This window comes from Crinia signifera, chromosome 2 (assembly GCF_055691185.1).
Source record: "Crinia signifera chromosome 2, ASM5569118v1, whole genome shotgun sequence".
In the NCBI taxonomy this organism is placed as follows: domain Eukaryota; kingdom Metazoa; phylum Chordata; class Amphibia; order Anura; family Myobatrachidae; genus Crinia; species Crinia signifera.
The window spans coordinates 34,464,662-34,489,462 of NC_139218.1; the positions used below are offsets into that span (position 1 = coordinate 34,464,662).

At 44.6% G+C, this 24,801-nt stretch overlaps 1 protein-coding gene across 1 annotated transcript in view; it reads left to right on the plus strand.

Annotated features, from left to right (window-relative positions):
- Positions 1-24,801, plus strand: part of JAM2 (junctional adhesion molecule 2) — a 110,963-nt gene that overhangs the window by 46,878 nt on the left and 39,284 nt on the right. The window contains exons 2-4 of the mRNA XM_083171883.1: positions 11,283-11,348; positions 17,989-18,105; positions 18,699-18,848. Of these exons, the coding sequence (XP_083028009.1) occupies positions 11,283-11,348; positions 17,989-18,105; positions 18,699-18,848 (333 nt within the window). The remainder of the gene's footprint in view (positions 1-11,282; positions 11,349-17,988; positions 18,106-18,698; positions 18,849-24,801) is intronic.

Below are 24,801 nucleotides of genomic sequence, written 5' to 3' on the forward strand. Positions count from 1 at the left end.
TAAGACATCCCCCCGCTTTGCTTGGTTGCGAGGAAAAATGACAGCAGGGGGGTATTCACCGGGGCAGCGCCACAAGGATTCGGTGAGCTGCAAGCTTCGCAGCTTACTGAGACAATGAGAATCACCGCCCACTTTCACTTCATGACCAATAAGCTTCTAGCTGTCATTATCTAGTACAGCCCATAATATGACAGTTATATGCTGACTTGTTGTAATGGGCAACTTCTATTTTGGGGATTCTCACCTTACCTTAGGGTTGAATACCTGCAAGATGTCTTCCAGACAGGCACAGTTATACCTTTTAGGTGACCATTTTGGGTGCGTCTCTTCTACACATGCCCTTACTGTAATTTGGCTAAAAAAAACCCACAAACTCTCATCCCAGCCTCCTTAATGTATTACGAGTTATAAGTGCAATTTGCGGTCAGGTTGCCAAGGCAAATCACGTGCGCCGCAAAAACATGGCCATACACACTAAAAAAGGGATGTACAAAAAAAAAAGCCTCAACTTGCTTTTACATCCAACTCATTTACAGGTGAAATGTATCAAGAGAGAGAGCAAAATGGAGAGAGCCTTGTGACTTGCTGACGTCTTATTATTGAGGAGAGTCAGGATAAAATATAATAGGATGAGAGAATCAGAAAGTGAGAGATTTGGTAAGAAATCACCAGGTTATTTTTTAAAGCGCCCATCATTTACACAGCAAATCCAGTTTAACGTTGAAGAGTAAATGATTGCCCCTTTAAAAATAAACTGTAGTTTTCTTACCAAATCTCTCACTTTCTGAATCTCTCATCCTATTAAATTTCACCCTCAGGGTTTAAGTTTTATTTCTGGAAATGTTTGACCCTGTCCCTTACGAACCGCACAGTACTTGTTTCCTTTATCTGTGTGTACCTCAATGGGTTCCTACTTAAAACTGTACAAAGATTTCCTATTTATAGTATGGAAAAAGTGACACGGGCGTCGCTAGTGAAATTGTCATGATGTCATAACTGAACCGCACTGAGATCTACTTGTGCTGCGCTGCGTGCGACATGCCCAGAGGCAAGGTGTCCAAGGATATTACACTCATGATGTCGCTAACTATGACACTGGTATTTTAGTCATGTGAAAAAGAACAACTGCAACAACATTCTAGAAATTCCTGGCAAAGCGCAAACTAGTGGAGGGTTGTATTTTATTTGTTTATATATACTTTCCCTTTAAAGAGACAGCAGTCATTTTCTTACCCGGCAGTCTATGTGGGCCCGGCTGATGGTTGCCGCACACTGAGTGTTGACACACGGGGCCTAATTTTAAACACAAAACAAAAGCAAAGTCACACAGTGAAAATACCCCGGGACCAGCTGTAACATTCCAGCCTATGGGAATCAGAGGGGGGAATGTGGTGGAATGTGACCATCCGCAGCACCAGGTTCTAGTGGCTGGCGACAAGAGCTCCTCCTGCCACCATTGTCTGGAAATATTCAATTTAGCCTGTTACTCCAGTGTGAATGGTATTTGGGATGCCCAAATTGCTGCGATGCCTCCTGTGACCAGCATTCCTTGGCTTCTCCACATACCACATACTTGTGATGAGCTGGTAACCGCATCTAGCTGCATTCCAAAAAAGTCCAAGGATACATTTTAGGCCAACGTGGTTACAGATAGCACCTGGCCATACATTAGCAGCATAACAGCCATTGCTGACTGTTCTTTCCTCTCAGGCCAAGTAATCAGCTGCAAGAAAGGCCTTGCCATTATTGCCTTCTGTCTTCTTAAGGCAGTGATTCCAAAACTTGGTCCTCAAGAGATCCTAACAGTCAATGTTTAATGATGTCTGGGGCTTTTGCTGTCGACACAACCAAAAGTCAATGTGAAAAAGCTCGATGTCAGTTTTTCGTAATTGTTTACCATCCACGTGGACTACAATTGGGAATGGTAAAGTGTGCCGACCGAAGCGAAGCCCTAGGTCTGAAGCATGGCGAGCGAAGTGTATTCCCAGCTTAAGATGCGCTGTTGACAAAATAGACGCCCGACACTTACCCCTTTCAGATCACAAAATGCAGGGTCGCACCGGGACTTTAAAACGGTTCAGTCCCGGTGCGACCCTGCATTTTGGTCTTTTCAGACCTCCTCCCAGCAATATTGGCGGTTCGCTGATGTCATCCGGGGGCGCAGCGGAGTGTCATCGGGGCAGGGAAAGAGGCTCCAAGCAATGCCTCCTCCATTGGTGTGAATGGGAAACGGGTCACTCGAACCGGTAAGAACCCTTCTTTTTTACCGGTTCGTATTGCCGTGTTGCTGCTGTTTTGCGGGACCTGGTAACCCCTTTCACATTGCACCTATTACCGTGTCGAACCGGCAAGAAACCAGATTGAACCCATTAATTCGGTGCGATGTGAAAGGGGTATAACAGAGTCCCATGACACCTGGTGCGCTGTGAGGAGCTGTTTGGTGTGACTGTAGCAATGATTTCTGAGGACACATCTGTATACCCCTAATATGCAGCTGTACGCTCCTCTAACTAAAGACCTGTTTGCTAGGCTGCTTATACTCAGCTGCCCGCCCAGAGCAGGCATCGCCATGCTAGCAAGTGCAGGGGAACGCCCAGCATTCTTATGGAGACTCTATAATTACATATGTTGCATAATTTGCCATAAAGAGTTAAATGAATACCAAAGATACTTTAAGTGAAACAAAAACAAAAAGTAGCCACTGAAATTTACTATGTATCTTTGTCGACACAATGGCAGTTTACCATGTGATATTGTCGACACAGTAGCAGTTAGTGGTGTTATTAAGTAATCATATATTGTTAATATATGAATTATTAAGGTCCTTAATAGGCCCAGCTGATGACACGTCCAGAATCTGTGAGAGGTCTGTACTACTGGCACGTCCTATATTTTAAAGAAAGGTTTTTTAGAGGGAAATTATTTAGCCATATACAGACACTTGATCACAGAAATACCCGTTGGTGGTAAAAGGTGGTATTAGTACATAAGCAAAAATGAACACATTGTTAACATATCAGGTATCCTTAAAGGTTGGAAAAGTGACAGTACAGTGAATTAGATTCAATTATTTCTGCTGCACAATGTCTTCACAAATAGGAGCGGACAGAGGGTGAGAGAAGAGATTGATGCACTGATAGAAAAAAAGCAAATAAAAAGAGGACACTTCTGTATGTGGTGTTAGGTCCACCCTGATACCAAAGCCTTGCAGGGGGGAAATGCGCCACCAGAAAGTCTCTCCTCCACGGAAGAAGAGAAAAATATTTATATTTAGGACAATAAAAAGTTCAAATTGGGTGGGTTCAGTGTGTGTGAGTATTTAAATCTGGTTGCGACAACCAAAAATATTAATATTAGGACAGATCTCTTGCTGCATCGATTTATTGTACAAAGCGTGTCAGAATCAAGGCCGACCAGAAAAATGACTGCCAGATAGCAGGTTATAGTCAATCTGTTGACACAAATGTGTAAAGTTAGGTTGGCAATCAATGTACCAGTAACATGAAACAATGAATCCAACCTAATATCTTAGTGTAGGTTTTTTAAATTAAAGCACAAATGATGAGAGCGTTGATAGCAGCTAGGTAGCAAAGTATGATTAATCTGTCAACACATCAATGTGTGTAGTTGGATTAGCAATAATCACACAAATAGACAGAAAAGGTAGATCTGACCCAATATCTTATGGTGTAGGCTTCATACTCAAAACATAATAATGGGAGCCAGGCAGCAGGGTGTAATTAGTATGTCGACACTAATATGTGTCGTTAGTTAGCAATATATACACCAAATGAGAAAACACAAATAATTCTGACCAAATATATCGTAGTGTGTGTTTATGGATCAGAATTGGTACCAGAATTAGCCAAACAATATATAATGTATAATAATAGAACAAAAAATGTCAGAAAATAAATATGTACACACAACTCGTAGCTTAAATAATACATATAACCCAAATGAATGAACGATTAAGAATATTTGAGGGAGAAGCAATGAGTAGGTAATGGGCTGAGAAAAAAGGGGAGAGAGAAGAGCAGTGTTTGGACGCAGGGATCAGTCACCAACGACCCGTCATCTATGAGCGGACGGGAGGTAAAGGAGATGAAGCCGGCACACTGTGAAGGAAAAAATTAGAAGCGGTGTGCGGGGACAGAAGCTGTATGCGGTGTTAGGTCTGCCCTGATACTGGAGTAGAGCAGGACCAGAGATGCGCCGCCAGCGTGTCCGTTGGCACCCTAAGAAAGAAGAGGGGAGGGGGAGGATTCAGCCCGTAGCTAAAATGAAGGGGGACCAACCCTGTCTTGGCCACACAAAGGGGGCCAAGACAAGGATGGGCCCCCTTCATCGATCTCAGATCAGTTCTGAGACTTCGTGTATCGGCAGTATATATTGTGTTGATAACTTGTGGAGGAGGGTTACCCCCGGCCCCAGCATGCATAGCTGACACTAGAGAAACGTTCCTATTGGTGGCCTTATGGTTCTCCGCCAGTACGTCTATTCTGACCCAGTTCCAGCAAAGGAAACATCTGCCGATGGCTCTTTGTGAACTGTTTACATGTAAAGAAACAAATAAAGTTCTGTGGTCACATTGTGTCCTTATGGGATTAATGGAGAGGTTCTTAAAAGGGAACCTGCGTCTCCTTCTGTATAAAAAGGAGAAAACAAAAAACATTGCTGAATAGACATTAGTGTTTCCATAATAAATAGCTGAACTGCTTAAATCAGGGATTCCCAACCATGGTCATCAAGGCAGGTATGAGTCATTGGGTTGACCACTGAAGGTCAATGGCTTAGGTTGACATCTGGATGGAAGGTCGACAGTGGCTAGTTAGACAGTCAAAAGGTCAACATGGGGTTTTCGCTTTTTTGTTTTGTTTTGAATGTCGGCATGGTCTAAATGGACACAGTAAAAAATGGCCTATCAAGTGCCAAATCGTTAGTGAGCTCTCCCGGGGAGCTGCTGGGAGAGCTCAGGAGAAATTAGGTCCAACTTGTCCTTCAAACAAGTCAGCCTAATGTATGGGGCTACTCGCTACATACATTTCTTCATTTCTCTCTCAGGATCCCATTTATCGTATAATATTTGTGGTTTATTCCCTGAAAACACCCATTTTGCAGTGGTTAGTCACAAATATTAAGTATCACAGAATTTATGGAGAAGGGACCGCATCTGCAGGGCCCGTGTCCCTGTGTCTGCAGGTTGATCCTAAAGGATCGCATATTGCAATGCAGTGAGATCCTGGGCGGTAAATGCCCCCTCAGACCCTACACTTGCACCAACTGCTTACCGCCCAACTTTGTAAACAGTTGTAGCGGGACTTCCAGGACCGTGCACTCCCAAAAAGGGGTGTGGCCTCACAGGAATGCTACAAATGTGAGCCAAGCCCCTGTTTTCGCTACTATGGGGCATGCCCAGCGCTCTGTGAGCTTCTAGCCATGACCCCTGTACATAGATTATTCCCCACTGCTCTGAGCATAGCAGCAAGTGAAAGAGGTCTCCCAACTGCACCCCACCCCCATAAGACACTACTGACAGTCGGTGGGACGCCCCCCCCCCCCCCCCCAAAAAAAAAGGACTGTCCCGCAAATAATTGTGACAGTTGGGAGGCATGCAACTATGGGTCCCAATCTCGGTCTTTAAAAGTGCCCATACAGGGTGCGTTGCGCACTGTGCGTTTTTGAACTATGCGGCACACACTTTTTGTGCTGTGCGATGTGATGTGCAGGGGAGCACCGTGTATGGACACCTTTAGGAAAACAAACAGTCCAGGTTTTTAGTATATCCAAGGTTAAGCACAGTTGGTTAAATCAATTTTATTTATATGTGGATACACCAGTATAACTATAAAGGATGAAATGTAATAGGGTGAGAGAATCAGAATCTCCAGTTTTTTTAAAGCGGCAATCATTTACACTGCAAAAATCATACTGGTTTTGCAGTGTAAATGATTGCCACTTTAAAAAACTGGAGCTTTCTTACCAAATCTCTCACTTTCTGATTCTCTCACCCTATTACATTTTACCCAAAGTGTTTTGTTGCAGGCTTATTGCCTGCAGTACCTTCTTATATAATGCAGGGGGAGCTGTTACTATTTCTCCTTGCCTTGCATGTTCAAGCGCTGGTCATTGGTCAATACTCTATAGTTGTAAGCTACTGTCAAACTATTACAATTAACTGCAGCTTATTAATAATACTTTAACTTTCAATTGACACATTTCCACAGTAAAACATTAGCAAGTGAAATCTAAAACATGATTAAATACGGCATGAGACAGCTTATCGTCTGCTCCAGCTGACGGTTCCAGTTTCGTATGATGAATTGATAAAGTGAAATTAGTTTTCTGCTAATTTACCATTTATGTGTTTTTTTTTTTTAAATCAGAACTACTGCAGAATGTTAGGACAGATTGTTAAAGTCACACAAAGACGGGCTTCCAGGATTGAGTTGCACATTTTTGCCAGAGTACCTAAATGTAGATTCTCCGTGTAGGTGCTCCTAGGTAAAACATAAGCACCTGTGTGTTGCACAGTGATTAGCATTGCTTCCTCAGCATTAGCAATGTCGCCATGGGTTTGCAATGACCGTGGTGGTATACGCCTGGTAAGGTTGAGTTTAATTGCTATATGCAAGGGAGTTAAGAAGCTGGTGGAGCTTGGAGATTCCAATGACTTCGGCCATTTTGAACCACACTAGAGGCTGAGGAAGGGCTTTGTGGTTTGTATGGTTGAGCTGCCTTTGTCTAATCAGGTTAGACAGCATAAATAAGCTGGTGCATCGTGGAGTTGAGCTTCCGCATGGTGTCCACAGCTATCTGATTAGTATTCATGAAGTTCAAGCTGACCGTAGTGTTGCTTGCATGATGTGTACGGGCTGAATTCTGACCAGAATGCAGATCATGTGATATGAATGAGTTCTAAGAAGAAAATAAAATGTGCTGCCCCTTAACCCGCCTTATGATTGGCACTGTAGGCCCTTCCCACTCAAGCCTAGAGCTGATTCTGACCAGCGGACCATCAATGGTTGATGGTTTTTAACTATTACGGAAATAATTTATGGCTACACTCTCAATGGTTGAAGTCAACGCATGCCAAAAAGAAAAGAGACTATAGTTGCTCATGTAAGTGGTGGAATTTTGAAATCGGACCTCGCCCATTGATGCTTAAGGTATGGCAAAGAACAATGGTCAATGTCCATCATTTTCTTTTTTTCTTTTCCAATATCGGAATTTTACAGAACTTTCGGTGTGAAACTTTTCTTCGAAATGGTAGGAAATTATTTTTTGTTCGGGTTCCCAAAGTGATCATGCGCGGTGAGTTTTCACAGTGGGCTTTGTGAAAGACGGGTTTATTTAATTCGATCACATGCTTACTCGCTGGCTCATCAAGCATGAACATTTTATTTCATGTCCCTCTTGAATCAATTATTTACATCTCAACATCTGAGCACCACTGCCAAAATGCAGAGTCCTTGTACCAGCCTCCATTCTCTGCTAAGCCCTGTACGGTAATTGCAGGAAAATTCTAATTAAAATTTGGCGTGTTCTTTAACTATGCCATTGGATGCGAAAAACAGTCACAGTATTCCAGAGCCGTGTCTCTCCGTAATTTGGGGTCATTGAATAAGATATTTGCAGTGGAAAACAAGCCTGGGGCTATGTATCTGACTACTGAACTAACACAAATTGCTTTGTCAGGGTATGGATGGCAGACATGTGAGTTTAGGAGAGCTGATTTCTAAAGTTATTGCAGAGGAGAACATTTCATTGGTGATTAATAGCACACAAAGTTTTATACATTATGTTCTTTCTGTGAAAAGCTACTTAAGATTAGACAGTAAAATGCAGGCTCGGACTGGCCTGCCGGGGCACCGGGAGATTCCCCAGTGGGCCCCATTGATTTTAAACTCCACCCACTTTTAAAGGGGTTGGAGCCTACCGCCTGACATGTCAACAGCAACGTCGCCAGTCCGCGTAGTCTTATAGAAGCCGCAGGGTAGTCAGTGGCATTCCGCTAGTAGCGGATGACTGACCCGGCGGTTTAGGCAGCCGGCAGCTGATTGACAAACGGCCGGCAGCTGATTGACAAGCTGCTGCTGGGCAGTTTGTGCGGACGGACGTCCGCAGTGTCATGACGTGTCATGTCTGGACCTGCCCGTGCTTGAGTGTCCACGGAGGGCAGAAGGGGGAAGTTTGCTGCGTCACACAATGGGGCAGATGTATTAAGCCGTGCGAAGAGATAAACTGGAGATAAAGTGGAAGGAGTTAACGCACCAGCCAATCAACTCCCAACTGTCATATTTCAAACACAGCTGATTGGCTGGTGCGTTATCTCCTTCCACTTTATCTCCAGTTTATCTCTTCGCCCGGCTTAATACATCTGCCCCTTTGTGTGTGAGCTTCCTGCCCGCTCTGCTGGACGCACGTGAGTGACCTGCCCACCCGCACTGCTGGAAGCACCCGCGGCGCCAGCTCACAGTCACAGTGACTTGCATTACTGGAAGTACCCCTTGCCTTGCCAAGTTATTTTTGTGAGTAGTGAGTTGCATATTTATTTTTTGGAGGGTTGCTTGTTTTGGGGCTTATTATAATATTTTTTTGTAGCTTGTTATGGACTTGTTTTATTTTGGGCTTCGTGTTTTTTTTTTTTTCTAATTCAGACAGTCATTTAGCACAGAGATGAGGGACAAACACATAGGTAAGTATAACATGTTTATACTGCGCTCTCATGGTTATACCGTGCTCTCAGCCAATCATAGAAAGACCAGTCATTTGACAGGAGATTTTAAAAATCTAATACCTGCCACTGCACGTCCCGCTGATGAGATGATATCTATGATCCCGGCCCGCTAGCGCAGCGGTCAGCACTCGTCGCCCGCTAGTGTAGTGCTCAGCACCCGCTGCCCGCCCCACTGCTCCCCAGTTAGGCTGCAGTACCCGCCACTGCCCGTCCCGCTGAGGATAATCACCACCCGCCCATTAGCGCAGCACTCAGTACCCGCTGCCCGTCCCACTGCTCCCCCGGTCAGGCTGCAGGGCAGGCATATGCATACAGTGAGGTCAGATGTGATCTTATGTGCTGAACATCCGACCTCCCTGATCCGGTCGGATCAGATGTCACACACCTGCGATTTTGGGCCAATTTTGCCCGATTTTGGGGCCAAAGTGCCGAAATCGGATGAAATTGGCCCAAAATCGCATAGTGTATAGCCACTCCTCTCTGATCAGGGGGCCACACCCCTTCAAAAAGACCACGCCCCTTGGTGGGCCCCTGTGAGTGCATTTCCCTGGTGGGCCCTTCATGCCCCAGTCCGACACTAGTAAAATGCAAGTTACTGTGCACCTGTCCAGCTACACACAGGAGGATGCCATGGTTGGATGCTGAGCCAGCATTCGAATGCTGAAACAAAATGGCCGCTCTCACGTCAGAATAGATTTGCACAGAGAGATGGTTATGGGAGCTGAATTTTGTCTCAAAATTGTACCATCTTGGATCTCAAATAAATGTGCTTTAATAAATAATTGTGACAACTTGTCATTGCAAAATAACATTTGTGCTGTCACTTCTTCTTTTGGGGTTCATGAATGTACAGTATCTTACTGGGTTGCAGTTTCTGGATTTGCCAGCTAACACATCTTCAGTGAAATTTAATTTATTTATATGCATAATGAACAGAAAAAATGTGTGGACCATTATGAGGTGGACACATGGTTCCCTATGCACATGTGGCCGTCCTGCACTGTGCATGCACTGTGATGGTCAGCACACAAAGGACGAGATGTACTCAACTCTGAAAAGTTATAAAAAGGAGAGTGATAAGCTACCAACCAATCAGCTCCTACCTGTCATTTTTCAAACACAGCCTGTGACATAGCAGGTAGGAGACGATTGGCTGGTGGTTTAACACTCTCCAATTTATCACTTTTCAAGCTTAGTACATCTGGCCCAGAGTCAAATGAATTGCATGGAGAGTGATGTAGTTCCGATGCACGGGCCTGTTGGTGCCAGCACTGTCAATGGAGTCATGAGGGCAGATGCACTACACCTCAGAGATGTATAAAGTGGATAGAGAGATACCGAAGTACTGACCAGCTCCCAACTACCAATTTTCAAACAGCATGTGTCATGACAGTTAGGAGCTCATTGGTTGGTACCTTTTCTCTCACTCTCCAATGCTTAGTACATCTACACCAGGCATGTCCAAACTATGGCCCTTCAGCTGTTGTGAAACTACACATCCCAGCATGCCTTGCAATAGTTTTAACATTTCCTAGAAGCAAAACTGTGGCAAGGCATGATGGGACCTGTAGTTTCGCAACAGCTGGAGGGCCATAGTTTGGACATGCCTGATCTACACCATGTTGAGGCAAACATTCTGCGGTTTCCATAGCATAGCATCTATCAGTACAGGCCATGGAGCCGGGGGCTGCTCAGGGAGCACTGGGCACTCCACCAAATTGTTGAGAGCCAGATGCACTAAGCTTCAAAAGTGATAAAACAGCCAGCCAATCAGCTCCTACCTGCCATGTCACAGACTGTTTAAAAAATGTCAGGCAGGAGCTGATTGGCTGGTTGTTTACCATTCTCCATTTTATCACTTTTGAAGCTTAGTGAATCTGTCCCTGAAAACAGTCGTGCCCACCCATGGATCAGCCCCCTTCATGCCGATCTCCTAAGCCCCACATACATTACGTGATCCCCGCAAAGTCGATATTTGCGGTAGCGGGGAGCCGTCTTTACTTGCCGCTCCTGGCTGGGAAGGGAGCGATGGTGGGGGGAGCATGGCCATGCTGCAGCTGCAGCATGGCCGTCATTAACGAGGACCTCCCTGTCTGTACATGTTCAGGCCCTTCTGAGCGATGGGGGTGTGTATGGGGCTTTACACAGTGAGAGGCCTTGCTTTCTGGGCTGCACAATTTGCATTAAGATGGAGCTGTCATTTTACAAGCTGTGTCTGAGAAATGTGAGGAGCTGATTGGTACTTTATCTCTCCCCACTTTATCTGTCTCAAAGATTTGATCAATCTGCCCCTGGCCTCAGTGGGCTGTGTGTGCTCAGAGTATGGGTGGCCTCACCTCAGCTACCCTGGCCAGATAGTGTAACAGGAAAGGATAGAGGGTCACAGGTTGCTGGCTCCAACCACAGGAGATGCTATCAGTGCCAAAACAAACAGTGACAGGAGGGCAGTCTGTACCTGCTCTAGTGCACTTATGCTGTTATTTACTATATGTCTCCTGCATAATTAGTGACCATTAGTGACTGTCTCTTCATGTTTCCACAGGTCGGGAAGCGTCAGCTGTAATCCTGGAATCTGATAATCTCAATGTGAAAGAACTTGAGTTTGGAGGTACCTTAAACTTGTGCAATATATTATGTCAGAAGTTGACAACGTGCTCTCACATATCTATCACTTGCTCAGTACTACTTCCTGTTTTATGTGCTCAGTATCTCTGCGTGTATGTTCATCTCACCCCCTGGTAGCCTTTGAGGGTGGCTGTGGAATATGTATTTACTGTGCTACCTGTCAAGCACATGCTTGTGTGGGCATATCTACGGGAAAGGTAGAAAACAATATGAACCATTAATCGCTCTTCAGTACTGGGGGCATTATGGGGGTTATTCTGGTTGATTTGCAAGGATGCGGATTTGCAGCTTTGCAAAGTCCACCAAACCGCACCCGGCGTGTAAATGGTGCTACCTGATTCTGCTACTGTGCACATTATGGGTGTAAATGACACTGCCACTGGGGGCATTATGTGTTTAAACTGCGCTACTACTGGGGGCATTATTTGAGCAAGCGGCACTGCTACTGCAGGCGTTATTTGTAAGCTTTGCTGCTATTGTGGGCATTATGTGTAAAGGGCACTATTGTGTAGCATAACATGAATAAGGGGCACTGTGGTAAAATAGGAATCAGGGGCACTATGTGTGGTGTAATGTGAATAAGATTGTGCTAGTGTGTGGTGTAGTTTGAAATTGGGATACTCTTTTGTGTCCGTGCTCCTTCATTGTGAGACCACACCTTTTTTTGAAGTGAGCACCTCTGGCATGCACTGTCCCTTGTAAAGTATGGGAGGGGGCAAATTTATAGCTTGTAGGGGGGGTGCCGAACACCCTAGCACTGGCCCTGCATGTATATGTCTTAGAGAAAGACAGCGAGGACATCCAGCAATTCTTCCAGTTTGATAAACAGGCTGGTACATCAGTCACTTGCTAATCAATATATTCTTACACTTCACAGAAAATTAGGAATATCATTTTTGCTTGGATAATGTAAAGGCCTATTTTCAGTATAGGGCCATAAGGCTGGTTCTTCTATCAAATCGAAAATTACTTATTGGCAAAATATATATCAATAAAATATGGATGCAGCGGCTGATTGATACTCAGATGCTTTGTGCCCAGAGCTGTAAGGATTACCTAAGTGCTTTGTTGGACCTGTGTCAGGGTATCGGCGCAGAAAGTCATCAGTATGGTGTGGAGCAGCAGCCATTTTCTTGTAGCACACCTCCTCCCTAGTGGTTCCTCAATGGTGGGCAGATAGACAGTGATGACATCCCTTGTGGACTCCCCCAGACTTATTAATTCACATATAAACTTCAGGAATCCTTCAGCCTATTATAGTTTCCTCCTCAGTGTACATTTTATTCTTTGTCAGCAAGTATCTGACTGCAATGTCAGACTGTCTCTGCAGAGACTCAGGGCCTGATTCTGCGCCGCAGGTAAAGTGGCCGAGACACTGTCCGTGTTTGTAAATAAATGCAGATTTCTGACTGTATTCTTAGACAGCTGCATCTGTGTCAACTGCACTGTCCTCATCGATTGGCTGGTCGTCACCATCATTAGCATGCATTCGCACGAGCCCTCTCCTGCAGGCAAGAGATCTGACTGAGGAACTTTGCATATGTGGCATAGGTGTCTGATGTGCAATATCCCAATTGCCACCCAGTTGCACCCATGGGCCTAATTCAGAACTAATTTCTCTTACCATCGAATAATGTGGAATGTGCACGCAGTTCTAAGGTTGCTCAGAGCAACCTTACATCTGTGTGCACATTCTGCCATTTTCAAACCCAGTCCGTAACTTGACAGTTAGAAGCTTATTGGCTACTGCATTATCACATACCCTCCAACTGTACCGAAATTGCCAGAACAGTACCGTCTTTCAACAGTCTGTACCTGCAAATTAAAATTGTACCGAATGTACCGTTTTTATTTTTTACTTCCCTGCGGCAGTCAGTTATCTCTCTCTATATCTCTCAATCAAAATCCTCCGTGCTCCCTGGCTCCGCTCCGTCAGCTGCCTGGAGGTGCTGCGCTGGCTCTCCCCTCTCCCCCGTTCCCAAGAGTGCATTGCGGGCCGGTCCTGTGCGTCATGACGTCACGGGCAGGCCCCGCGCACACTGCTCTCATGGCAAAGGACATATCCGCATTCGCAGACTGTTGTGGGAGAGAATCTCTGCGCTGCCTGAGCGCTGAGAGGGGAGAGGTGGCCAGCCCTGGCGGTGGGCGAGCATGACGCCATCGGAGCCTGAAACTTACAGACAGTACTGTACATATTTAAAATTAATGTATGACCACGCCCCCTATATCGATGACCACGCTCCCTGTACCGGTTTCCATAGGCAAAATGTTGGAGGGTATGTTATCACCTTCTACTTCATCACTTCACCGAGCTTCAGAAATCTACCCCCTATAAGTTAGCAAGTTTTTAACCCCCTAGGATAAAAGTTAAGGTACTTGTGTATTTTGGCGGCGCCCATCGCATCGCATACCATAAGGCATACGATGGTATGCGATGCGACGCGATATCGCGCGATGCTGTACAATGTCATACAATTTTAAAATTGTATGACATTGTACATGGCATACAATGCCATACAATGCGATGCGACGCGATTAAACATTGTATAAGCACCCTAATGGGTGCTTACAATGTGAAATGCACCCCCACGCCACCCCCCCACTATAAACGTGAACCCGTGGCGAGCGCAGCAAGCCCACGAGGGGCGGCGGTACGTGTCCTCTGACCTTTTCATACCCCCACTATCCACGTCGGCGTGGAGTTGAGAATAGAAAGTGTGGCGAGTGCAGCGAGCCACCGAGCCCAAAGCGTGGCAAGCGCAGCGAGCCCCGCGAGGGGACACGGATACCTGTGAAGCCCGCGAGGGGACTCCGATACCTGCGCTCGCCACGCTTCGGGCTCGGTGGCTCGCCGTGCTCGCCACACTTTCTATTCTCAACTCCACGCTGACGTGGATAGTGGGGGTATGAAAAGGTCGGAGGACGCGTACCACCGCCCCTCGCGGGCTCGCTGCGCTCGCCACGCTTCGGGTTCACGTTTATAGTGGGGGGGGGGGTGGCGTGGGGTGCATTTCACATTGTAAGCACCCATTAGGGTGCTTAAAAGCACCCTTTAGGGTGCTTATACGATCTTTCATCGCATAGGGGGCAAAAATCGCGTCGCATCGCATGCTATGCGATGCGACGCGATATAAACATCGCGCGATGTACATCGGGGGCGCCGCTATAATACACAAGTACCAAAAGTTAATTATTGATAAATTTGGGAAAAAATATTAAATTAAGCAAATTGGGCCTACGGTATAAATTTACTGAGATGGGAGTTCTATTTAGGATGATGTGTGGCCCATAGTAACCAATTACATTCTATTAGGGGTGTAACTCCAAGAGGCAATGGAGCCTCGGGGCATCTGCATAAAAAGCAGCACCTGTGCGGTTCGCAGCAGGATCCAAGTGCGACCGTTGCTCTTGCATTGGAGCTCTGTAGTTAAATGGCTCTATACCAGGAGCCCTGCTAACACCTGCAATAGTGGACAGGATGGCTGCTGCCTGGTACCACTCAGCCTGCGCTGCAGCAAGCAATGCTGCTGGACTCTAAGTAGATGATACTCACAGGTATTGCCAGAAGGGCGACACAAGCTTAATGTTGACATGGCAATGGTAGACACTCAAAAAGCTGACACAAAATTTTCACCTTTTTTTGGGTGTCTATATCGACTTATGTTGACATGGACACCGTATAAGTGTACCGCGTCCCCTCACATGGCTCACTTATACCCTCCAACTGTACCGATTTAGCCGGTAAAGTACCGTTTTTTTATGGTCTGTACTGGCTAAATCAAAGTGTACCGAATGTACCGGTTTTTGGCGGGCACGGGCACGGGCTCACCTTGTCTCCCATGCTGCGGCGGGAAAGGAGGAGAGGAGGCTGAGCGAGGAAGCCCGGACAGCGAAACGGGGAGCAGGCGGCTGCACGACCTCTGTCTGTCGCCACACATGACCCATGCCCGGCCAATCACAGGACGCACATGGCTGTGTAGGACAGCGGGAGAGACGCATCATCTCACTCGGCGGCTGCTAATGGTACCGCAGTCACTGGTGACAGCAGCAGCAGGGGATGAGGAGAAGGGCGGCAGCCGGGCTGGGGAGAGGACTGTGCGGGGGCTTGGGGAGAATACTAGGCCTACTGTATGTGTGTGTGCGAACGCCATGTGCCATTATCATGCTGCTGTGTTATGGCCGGCACACGGGGGCAGCGGGGAGGTGCTGAGCGGAGAAGCTGCTCAGTATGCTGAGCATTGCTGATATTTTTATATTGCATGATGTTAATTTTAAAAACATACATCTGAAAAAATGGCCAGTATACATTCATAAAGGGGGCGTGACCACGCCTCCTTTAGTCATGGCCACACCCCATTTCCGTATGTGTACCGATTTCTGCCCTTCAAATGTTGGAGGGTATGGGCTCACTGTGCTCGCCATGCTTCGGGCACTATTATATACTCACTCTATGCCAACTTAAATACTAAAGTATGAACCAAGTCGGTGTACACCCCAAAAAAAAAAAAATATTGTGTCAATTTTCTGTCAATGCCGACCTATGTTATATTGACCATTTCCAGATGTCGACCTAGTCACTGAAGACCATTAGTGGTCGACGTAGTGACTACCGCTAGACATTGGTGACCAGGGACCGGCTGGTCCATCAAACCATATGGCACTAATTCTCTTTCTTCATCTAGTCCATTTTCTTTTTTTTCAACATATTCACCACCACCTCCGGGTGTAGAATCTGTGTTGGCTCCCCTCTGATTAGCTGATTTGCAGACCAGAGGTGAATCTGTGACAGGAGCGATACTGCGTCTCTTCATAAATAATTACCTAGAAAGACCTGACTCTGAACAGACGGTCTTTGGAAACCGGTCCTGCGTTTCTAATTTCTGAAAACCACCTACAGTGTGACACAGATTGTACATCCCTGGGAGCTTCTGCTTATAAAGTGTTTAACAACTAGACCATGATCCATTTGTGTATAGTCAGCGCCAAAAATGTCCCAAGCTTCAGGAAATTAAAGTTTGTGGTTTGGAATCTCTAATTCCAAATATATTTCCTGTTGAAGCATGTAAGCTGGGTACACATTGGACAGTGTGTGTGTACCCAGCAACATGCTCCGTCATCCTGCATGTACAGACGCTTACACAGCTTTCAGTTAAGCCACTCCCCCCCCCCCCCCCCCCCCCGAGTGAAATCCCATTCGCAGCTGTCCGAAAATTTACGATTTTTACACTGGCCTCAAGTCATCGCAGGTGCCGCATAACCCAAGACTTACCTGGCAGTGCGATGGATAAAGGCATACTGACAAATCACAAACGCTCCTCTACAATGCTCAGGCACGCCTAGCATTTCCCAGCGTTTTTCGAGACATGCCTGCATTTTTCTTAACACTCCCACTAAATGGACGGTTTCCACCCCCCACACGCCTACTTCATTCATGACAATAACCTTGCAAACGCTGTGCGTTCAGAAAAAATTGCAGGATGCCCTCATGCATGCGTACTGAGAACCAGATGCATGCAGAATCTATCAATAATATGCCTCTGTGCAAATTCACAGCAGTACGTTCAGATCTGAATTACCCCCATAGTGCATACACACTGGATGACATTCTGATTTGGTCATTCCAACCAGTCAGAATCAGCAAATCAGTAAAGCTCAGTAGGTGCCATGCCATTGTGCTAATAAATATAAGCAATATAGATAAAGATTAGTCGATAGAAGAGGAAGAGCAGCAACCAAGTACTAGTGCGTTGCCAGTCATGCTAATACTACATCATCCAGCTGCAGTGGTCCAGGGGTCATAAGGTTTTAAAAAATATCAAAATGTTTCACAATGCTTAAAAAAAAGGGGTAGAGTTGTCACATTATAAACCAACAAATCAGTGCCCAGAAAAAAAAATCCCTAAGGAGTGGTGCAAACTCTAGCCATATGCGAGTGTGACATTTCCCAGACTGCAGCCTTAGAGAAGCCTCCTTCACTTCCTTTAACCATTTCTGCACCATCTGCAAATGTGGGGGTGAGCACGACAAGAAAAGATGGCGATGATGTCATAATAGAAATGGAGGATGCTAGTGTGGAAGTGGAACATGAGTGGATATTTGTGTACTAATGCTACCTAATATAATGCTACTGAAGATGTTGGGGATGTTGATGATGTTGTTTGGGTAAGTCAGCCACCAGTTGCTGCAGTTGACTGGGCATAAGACCAAAGAAGCCACCTCCTGGGTGTGGGATTATTTTTACCCAAATCTTGATATAATTTGTCAAGGCATCTGCCCCATTGGTGAGGTAACACTTAGTAGAGATAGAAACTTTAACTATCTAGTGTTCAATGAGTTAATTCAATTAATTTTACCCAGTGGGGGGGGGGGGGGGGCGGCTTTGACAAATCTAAATCCCGACGACAAATTATAACCAAAACCAAGACACGGGGGTTGGTGAACATTTTTAGTTGCCTGCTGACGGGGGAGCTCAGTTTACTAATGTGTGACTTTTAATCTTGGACAAGTCTCCTGTGCATTAATCTGAACGCACAAGATGGCTGCTTCCACTAGATACACATTTCGGTCACACCACCAAGAACGAGATCTGATAAAACTATTTTTCTTTTGTTGCTGTCTTGCAGAGACGATCCTCTCGTGTAAATACAGACTGGAGAAGGAGCAACAGCACAGGTTAGAATGGAAGAAAACCGCCCTCAATGGAGTTGTCTCCTTTGTCTACTTTAATAACTCACTATCAGGTAAAGTATCGTCCTTCACCTTCTGACACTGAACATGCACTGAATGCTTCTGTACCCTAATGACTTACTTCATCACATCGGCCACTGAGACGTGCATGGGGCACAGTAAATATGGTGGCAGTGTTCATTCTAGCCTGTATATCATTGCCCACATTATTTTGCTTTCATCAGGGTAGTAATAAGAGCTAACACTACAATAGGTGGGTGCCGGACGAAGTTCCGACAGTCGGGATCCCGACAGACATTCACCCGACGTCGGGATCCCGACTATCAAAACACTGACAGCCGGGTTCCCGACAGCCACCCGCTATTTTCCCTCATGGGGTCCTCGACCCCCATAGAGGGAGAATAGAATAGGTGGCTCACGTAGCCATCGTGGCTGCAGCGTAGCGAGCCCGCAAGGGGCTTAGTTGCGCTCACCATGCTGTCTGGGTCCGGCCAGTCGGGATCCCGACGTCGGGATAATGACTGTATACCACACTCCTATAGGCATACCTGCACACCTCTAGTACAACATTGTAAAGAATTCTGAATGTTAATCTGTAATTTGAGATTTATTTGTTTATTTCTTTATACTTCCTTTGTGCTAACAGCTGAGCTGCAGAAGCGAGCGGAGATGATAGGCGCGAGCCTTAGGTTTAGAAATCTCACCAGAGAGGATGCTGGGAGCTATCGCTGTGAAGTTAGCGCACCTCAAGACAAGAAAAACTTTCAAGAAATCACTATCACATTAAACGTTTTAGGTAAGAGCCCTCGGTGATGTGTATCTACTGGGCCCGGAATTGTGATGACATACCATACTTATACATACCTGTCACTGATTTTTTTATTTACCCCGTGATAGACTTTTTTTCATACCTCTATCTATGATTGATGCTCCTGGCTTAACTACTTAACTACTGTTCTCACATAAGCCAGGGGTCATAATAACTTTTTTTGCTGTATGGGGAGCATGGCGGTGTCATGGTGAGTACTGCTACCTCACAGAAGAGGTGATTGGTTCAGTTTATAGTCTTGACCTTCCTGCGCAGAGTTTGTATGTTCTTTACATGTTTGTATGAGTTTCCGACTTACTCATACAAAAAAAAAAAACCATACAAACCATGCTGCTAGATTAAATGGATTCTGACAGAATTAACCCTAGTGTATATGTGTAGGTGTGTGCTTGTATATTTCAAATATTTCTGTAAATAAATATAAATTATTTAAAGAGAATACAAATTATTTTACAAATAAATTAAACTGAATAAAAAAAATATACGGTAAGTAATAAACTTATCATCTAAAATTCAAAATAATTTATTAATAAACAAAAGAAGTAATTTATTAATGTGGTTACATTTTGGATGACACATTGGGGGAAATTTACTAAGATGTGTATTCTACTTCACATGTGCTGTTGCTATGGGCAACCAATCAGAGCCTGTCTACTATCTTCTAGAGCAGGGCTGGGCAACACTAGCCCTCCAGATGTTGATGAACTACACATCCCAGCATGCCTTGCATCAGTTTCAGCATAGCCACATAGCAAAACTAATGCAAAGCATCCTGGGATGTGTAGTTCATCAACATCTGGAGGGCCGGTGTTGCCCAGCCCTGTTCTAGAGGGTGCTAAACAAATAGTAGATTCTGATTGGTTGCCCATAGCAACATCATTTGTGAAGTAGAATACACATCTTAGTAAATATCCCCCATTTTCTAGTATTCCTTAAAGTGGGGGTAAGATTGTTTTTTTTTCAGTGTTACATACCTCCCAACTTTGAGGAAGATGGGAGGTACAACTGGTGCGCGGTGGACGCTCGTCCAAAAAACTATTTGGGGGCGTGGTCTAAATGGAATGGGGCGTGGACTATACTTGTGATGTTCCTGCGAGGCCACGCCCCTGGTTTTGCCCCTGCGGGGGCATGAATAGAAGCTGTGCACATGCACACAGCGTCTATTCACAGGTGACAGGGGGGACCTTCCGATTGCCCCCCCACCCCACCCGCCTCGGAACACTGCCGGACCCGGACCTTTGGGAACGTCCCCAAAAACGGGACGTATCCGTGCAAAGCAGGACAGTTGGGATGTATGATGTTATATTAAAAACTTTATCACTATCAGATTTTTTTTTTACTTTTGGTATTATCCTGACAAAAAAAGTATAAATTATATACAGGATATATTTTATTTAAATAATAGTAGTAGAAATAAGTATGCTACAGTATGTTAAAATAATGACTCAAATGCTCCAACACTTATCCCCCCTCCCTTTAAACTATGTGATAATGTGTTCTGTTTATTCTCATTGGCAGGATTCATTTTTGGTTCTTATCCATGAGTTTTATTTTTTTTTAAATGTTCTTCTGAAGAAAATCATTGGGGGAAAATGGAATAGCCATGCAGAAATTGGTGCGACTCAGGCTAGTCTGATGTTTAAAAGCGTCAATGATTTAAAAGGCTGGTTTTTAAATTATTGCTGATTTTAAACTTCGAGCAGACTCGCCGAAACCTCAACAATACTTGCATTTATCCCTGTGTGTTGAATTATGCTCGTTTCTTAATAATCTGTTGAATTCCTACAAAAATTTTAATATAAATAATTTTACAGAATATATTGATAATTATAATTAACCATTATTTATATAGATCAATAAAAATGTTATGTGAATGGTCGCCAATCATCGAATGAATTCTCTCCCCTTCGGAAATAAAAGTCAATCAGTCGAAGAGGGGGCTGGGCGTTCCCAGGGACCCCATAAAACACTGAGTGCCCCCCTTCATATGCCACCTAACCTGCCTCCCTCCCCTACCCGTACATTTGTTCATACAGCGGCCCTGCACATGCACAAATCCGCGCATGTGTAGAGCCACACAATCGGTCCCCGGAGCGGAACCGATTGATCGTGTGTTTTGGCGCTGTGAATCCTTGTGGCGCCATATAAATAAACAAAAATAATATTAATAGTAATAACTCATTCAACCATACAAAAATAAATAACACAGCTGTATGGAGATAAATAATGCAATCAAAGTGTAATTTATTGAGAAGAACAAAATGTATACATTTAAATTGAGTCATTTTCTTATACTAATAGGTATAATAACAGGTATAGTTAAGATATCATTGGTAAAGATTTGTCGGTATAAGGTGGTATGTGATGAGGCAAGAGGTGCTGTAAGCTATTTTATAGAACCTACTAATTAGGTGTGTCGTGTTTTCCTATCTTCGTCTTCAAATACAAGTAAAGAGTTACTTAGGGGGGGTACACACCAGAACGATTAGGGCTCAATTCCATCAATCTGGATCCAATTCCGACCGATTGGATGCAGATTGTATGTAGATTGGGCATGTTTAGGTCCAATTCCGATCCGATTCCAATCCGATGCGCGTCCCCGCTGTCGTTTGGTCGTTTTACAGATCCTACCTGCTGCAGTGAGGATCTGTAAAAGATCCATTCAACTGGATACAGATTCCGATCGGATTGGGATCAGATTGGAAGCAGATCGTTAGCAGATTGTTAGCAGATTGTGTGCTCCAACAGATCGTGCGAAAATCACACAATCTGCTAACGATCTACTAACAATCAGGATCGTTCTGGTGTGTACCTGGCCTTACTTCTCAGGTGTAGTGGGAAAAGATTTGTACAACCAATTACAGGAAGGAGATGTACAATAGTGGTTTCCAGCTCCCACAAATCTCTCTCAGCGCTGAGCAATGATATAAACATATAAATAAATGTATTACCTAATTGTAACTATCTAAGGAAGATTTACAAGCGAGCTTCCTGCTAATTGTCTGACAGGGCACTATTCAGTTTTACAAGAAGCAGATACTTCGTTATTAATTGTGGGAGACCCATCCAAAAAAATCACGTAAAAGAGCACTTTGTTAAATAATGGAAATGCTGGCAGTTAGTCATGAAAAGACTGGGAATGAGTAATACAAGGTGGTTGGAGAACACCGTCCAGTGTTATACTCCCTGACAGCCTAGGATTCACACCAGAACATGTCCATGCGATACCAAATGACATTCTAATAACATATAAATAACCAAGTGATCATAAGTAAAGGTGATTCAGTGGTGGACGCAAAGATGGATGCAGTGCAGTTATTCTTTATCACTGCGAATGCATACAATGTACGCATGTAATGCTGTGTACACACGGTCCGATTTCCTTTCCGATGTTGACAATATAGTCAACATCGGATCGGCATCGGATCAACATCGGATGAAGATCGCAAGGGTTTCAACCCTTGCGATCCCGATCCGATCCCAATGCGTGTTCACGTATCGGAAGCCAGAAAGTCTTGGCTGCCTTGTCTATATAGTGCAGATCTGCACTATATAGTCAAGATAGGATGCAAATCGGATGTGCCTTAAGATCCTATCCACGATCCTATCTGATCAGATCGTGGATAGGATCTTAAGGCACATCTAACATGTGTACACACCATAAGTCGCACTGCGCATGTGTCGCAGTGGCCATGCGATGGTAGTCGCAGATAGTAAGCGGTCATTTGCGGGAAATGAGGGGTTAGTTAAAACGCAGACATGTTGGACATGTTGCAATTGACCTATTGGTGTCAATATAATGGGGTACATTTACTAAGTGGAAATGGGAGTTCTATTGAAGATTGGATGTTGCCCACCTCAACCAATCAGATTCTGGGCCAGATGTACTCAGCTTGAAAAGTGATAAAATGGAGAGTGATAAAGTCCCAGTTGATTCACCCCTAACTGTCTTTTTACGGACTATTTAAAAAATGACTGTTAAGAGCTGATTTGTTGGTGGTTTATCACTCTCCAGTTTATCACTTTTCAAAGCTTAGTACATCTGGCCCTCTATCTATTATCTTCTAGACGGTGCTAAATTAATAAGAAGTAGACTCTGATTCGTTGCTATGGACAACATCCCATCTTCTGTCTGTCTATCTATCTGTCTATCGAGCTGTCTGTCTGTCTGTCTGTCTATCTATATATTTTTTTCCTGTCCCCTCTTTTTTATTCTCCCTTTCTCTATGTTCCCAGTTTCCCTCTTTTTTGTTACTTATTTCATACCACTATATGTGCTGGGATTTAAGAACGTGTTTGGTTTTATGGCAATATAGAGCACAGACTAAATTCTAAATGCTGTGTTCTCCCTTCTTAGATTTTTCTTCTACATTTGTTGTTCCGATGATTTGTTGTTGATTTCCCAACCTGTATCGCTGCGCTCTGTGTCATGTAGTCATTTGTTCATTGTCTCTTGTGATACTGATTGAGAATCAATAAAATATAACGGTACTTATGTATTATCTGGACTCCCATGTTAAATGCACCCCATTTTTTCATACCCCTACTATCCAAATACGCATGGAGTTGATTTTATATAGTGTGGCGAGCGCAGCGAGCCACCGTGCCCGAAGCGTGGCGAGCCCCGCGAGGGGACACGGTCTCATAAGAAAAACGGGAGCCCAGATATTACATAAGTACCAATATAACTTGCAAATAAAAAGGCGGACACTGCATCCGTCTCCCACAGCCTCTGTACTTGGATCCTAAAGTAGTTAGTGCAAATTATTACTAGATGAGATGTTATAGCAATACAGGTCGCTGGCACACAATGTAGTTCTGATACATTACTGCACTGTGTCTCCAGTCTTCTACACGTTCTACCAGGGTGGTCCAGTAAGTAAGATAACAACCTCTCATTGGGGTTTATTCTAGGTCATTCTTTCTGACAAAATTCTTCTTAGATGGACAAAACCATGTGCACTGCAGGGGGGCAGATGTAACATGTGCAGAGAGAATTAGATTTGGGTGAGTTATTTTGTTTCTGTGCAGGGAAAATACTGACTGCATGATTTTACACTTCAATATAGATCTCACTTTGAAGTCAAACCCCACCCAAATCTAATTCTCTCTGCACAAGTTACATCTGCCCCACCCGCAGTGCACATGGCTTTGTCCATCTAAGAAGGATTTTGTCAGAAAGAATGGACTAGAATAACCCCCATTGCGTATATGTATTCATCTCATACATATATGTATAATCAATAGTATGGCTTTGGACAGATTATTTTTCCACACACAGATGAATCCGGGCTCATTCAGGCTGGGGCTGGCGATCGAATCGCTAGCCGCCAGCCTCTACCATCTGCTTCCGGCCGCCGGAAGGGGCGCGTGCGCACGGGACGATGGAGCTCCCCACCGCCTCCCCGCCGATCCCCCCCTCGGGCCCCTGTACACGCGCTCATTGCACACATTATAAATACGCCACTGGTGGTCTAACCTGCTCTGGCCTAGTGTGAAATGAGAATGAACTAGAGAACATTACACACATGAGAGGTCATGTGACCTTACTTATTGCACCACCCTTGCAGTAGAATGCTCATGATTCAGAACATACTCCTTAGGATCCCATGGTTTCTATAGCTCTTCCTATGACTGACGCAGCACATGGCTACAATAAGCGCCGGTTAAATTAAAACACACGTGCATTCACATGCATTCATTTCATTCTGCATTGTGAGCCGCTGGCTTCTCTGGGATGTACCTCATTGCCTAGCCATTAAAATATAATAAGTACTAGCTAATACAGAACTAAGGAGGAATATAAATATCTCCTATATAAATAATAGTATACATTATCAAAGTACTAATTCATGTATTTGTATTTGCAACATGTAGTTACGTACTCTGCTAATATATTTATTTATATTGATCACTAATA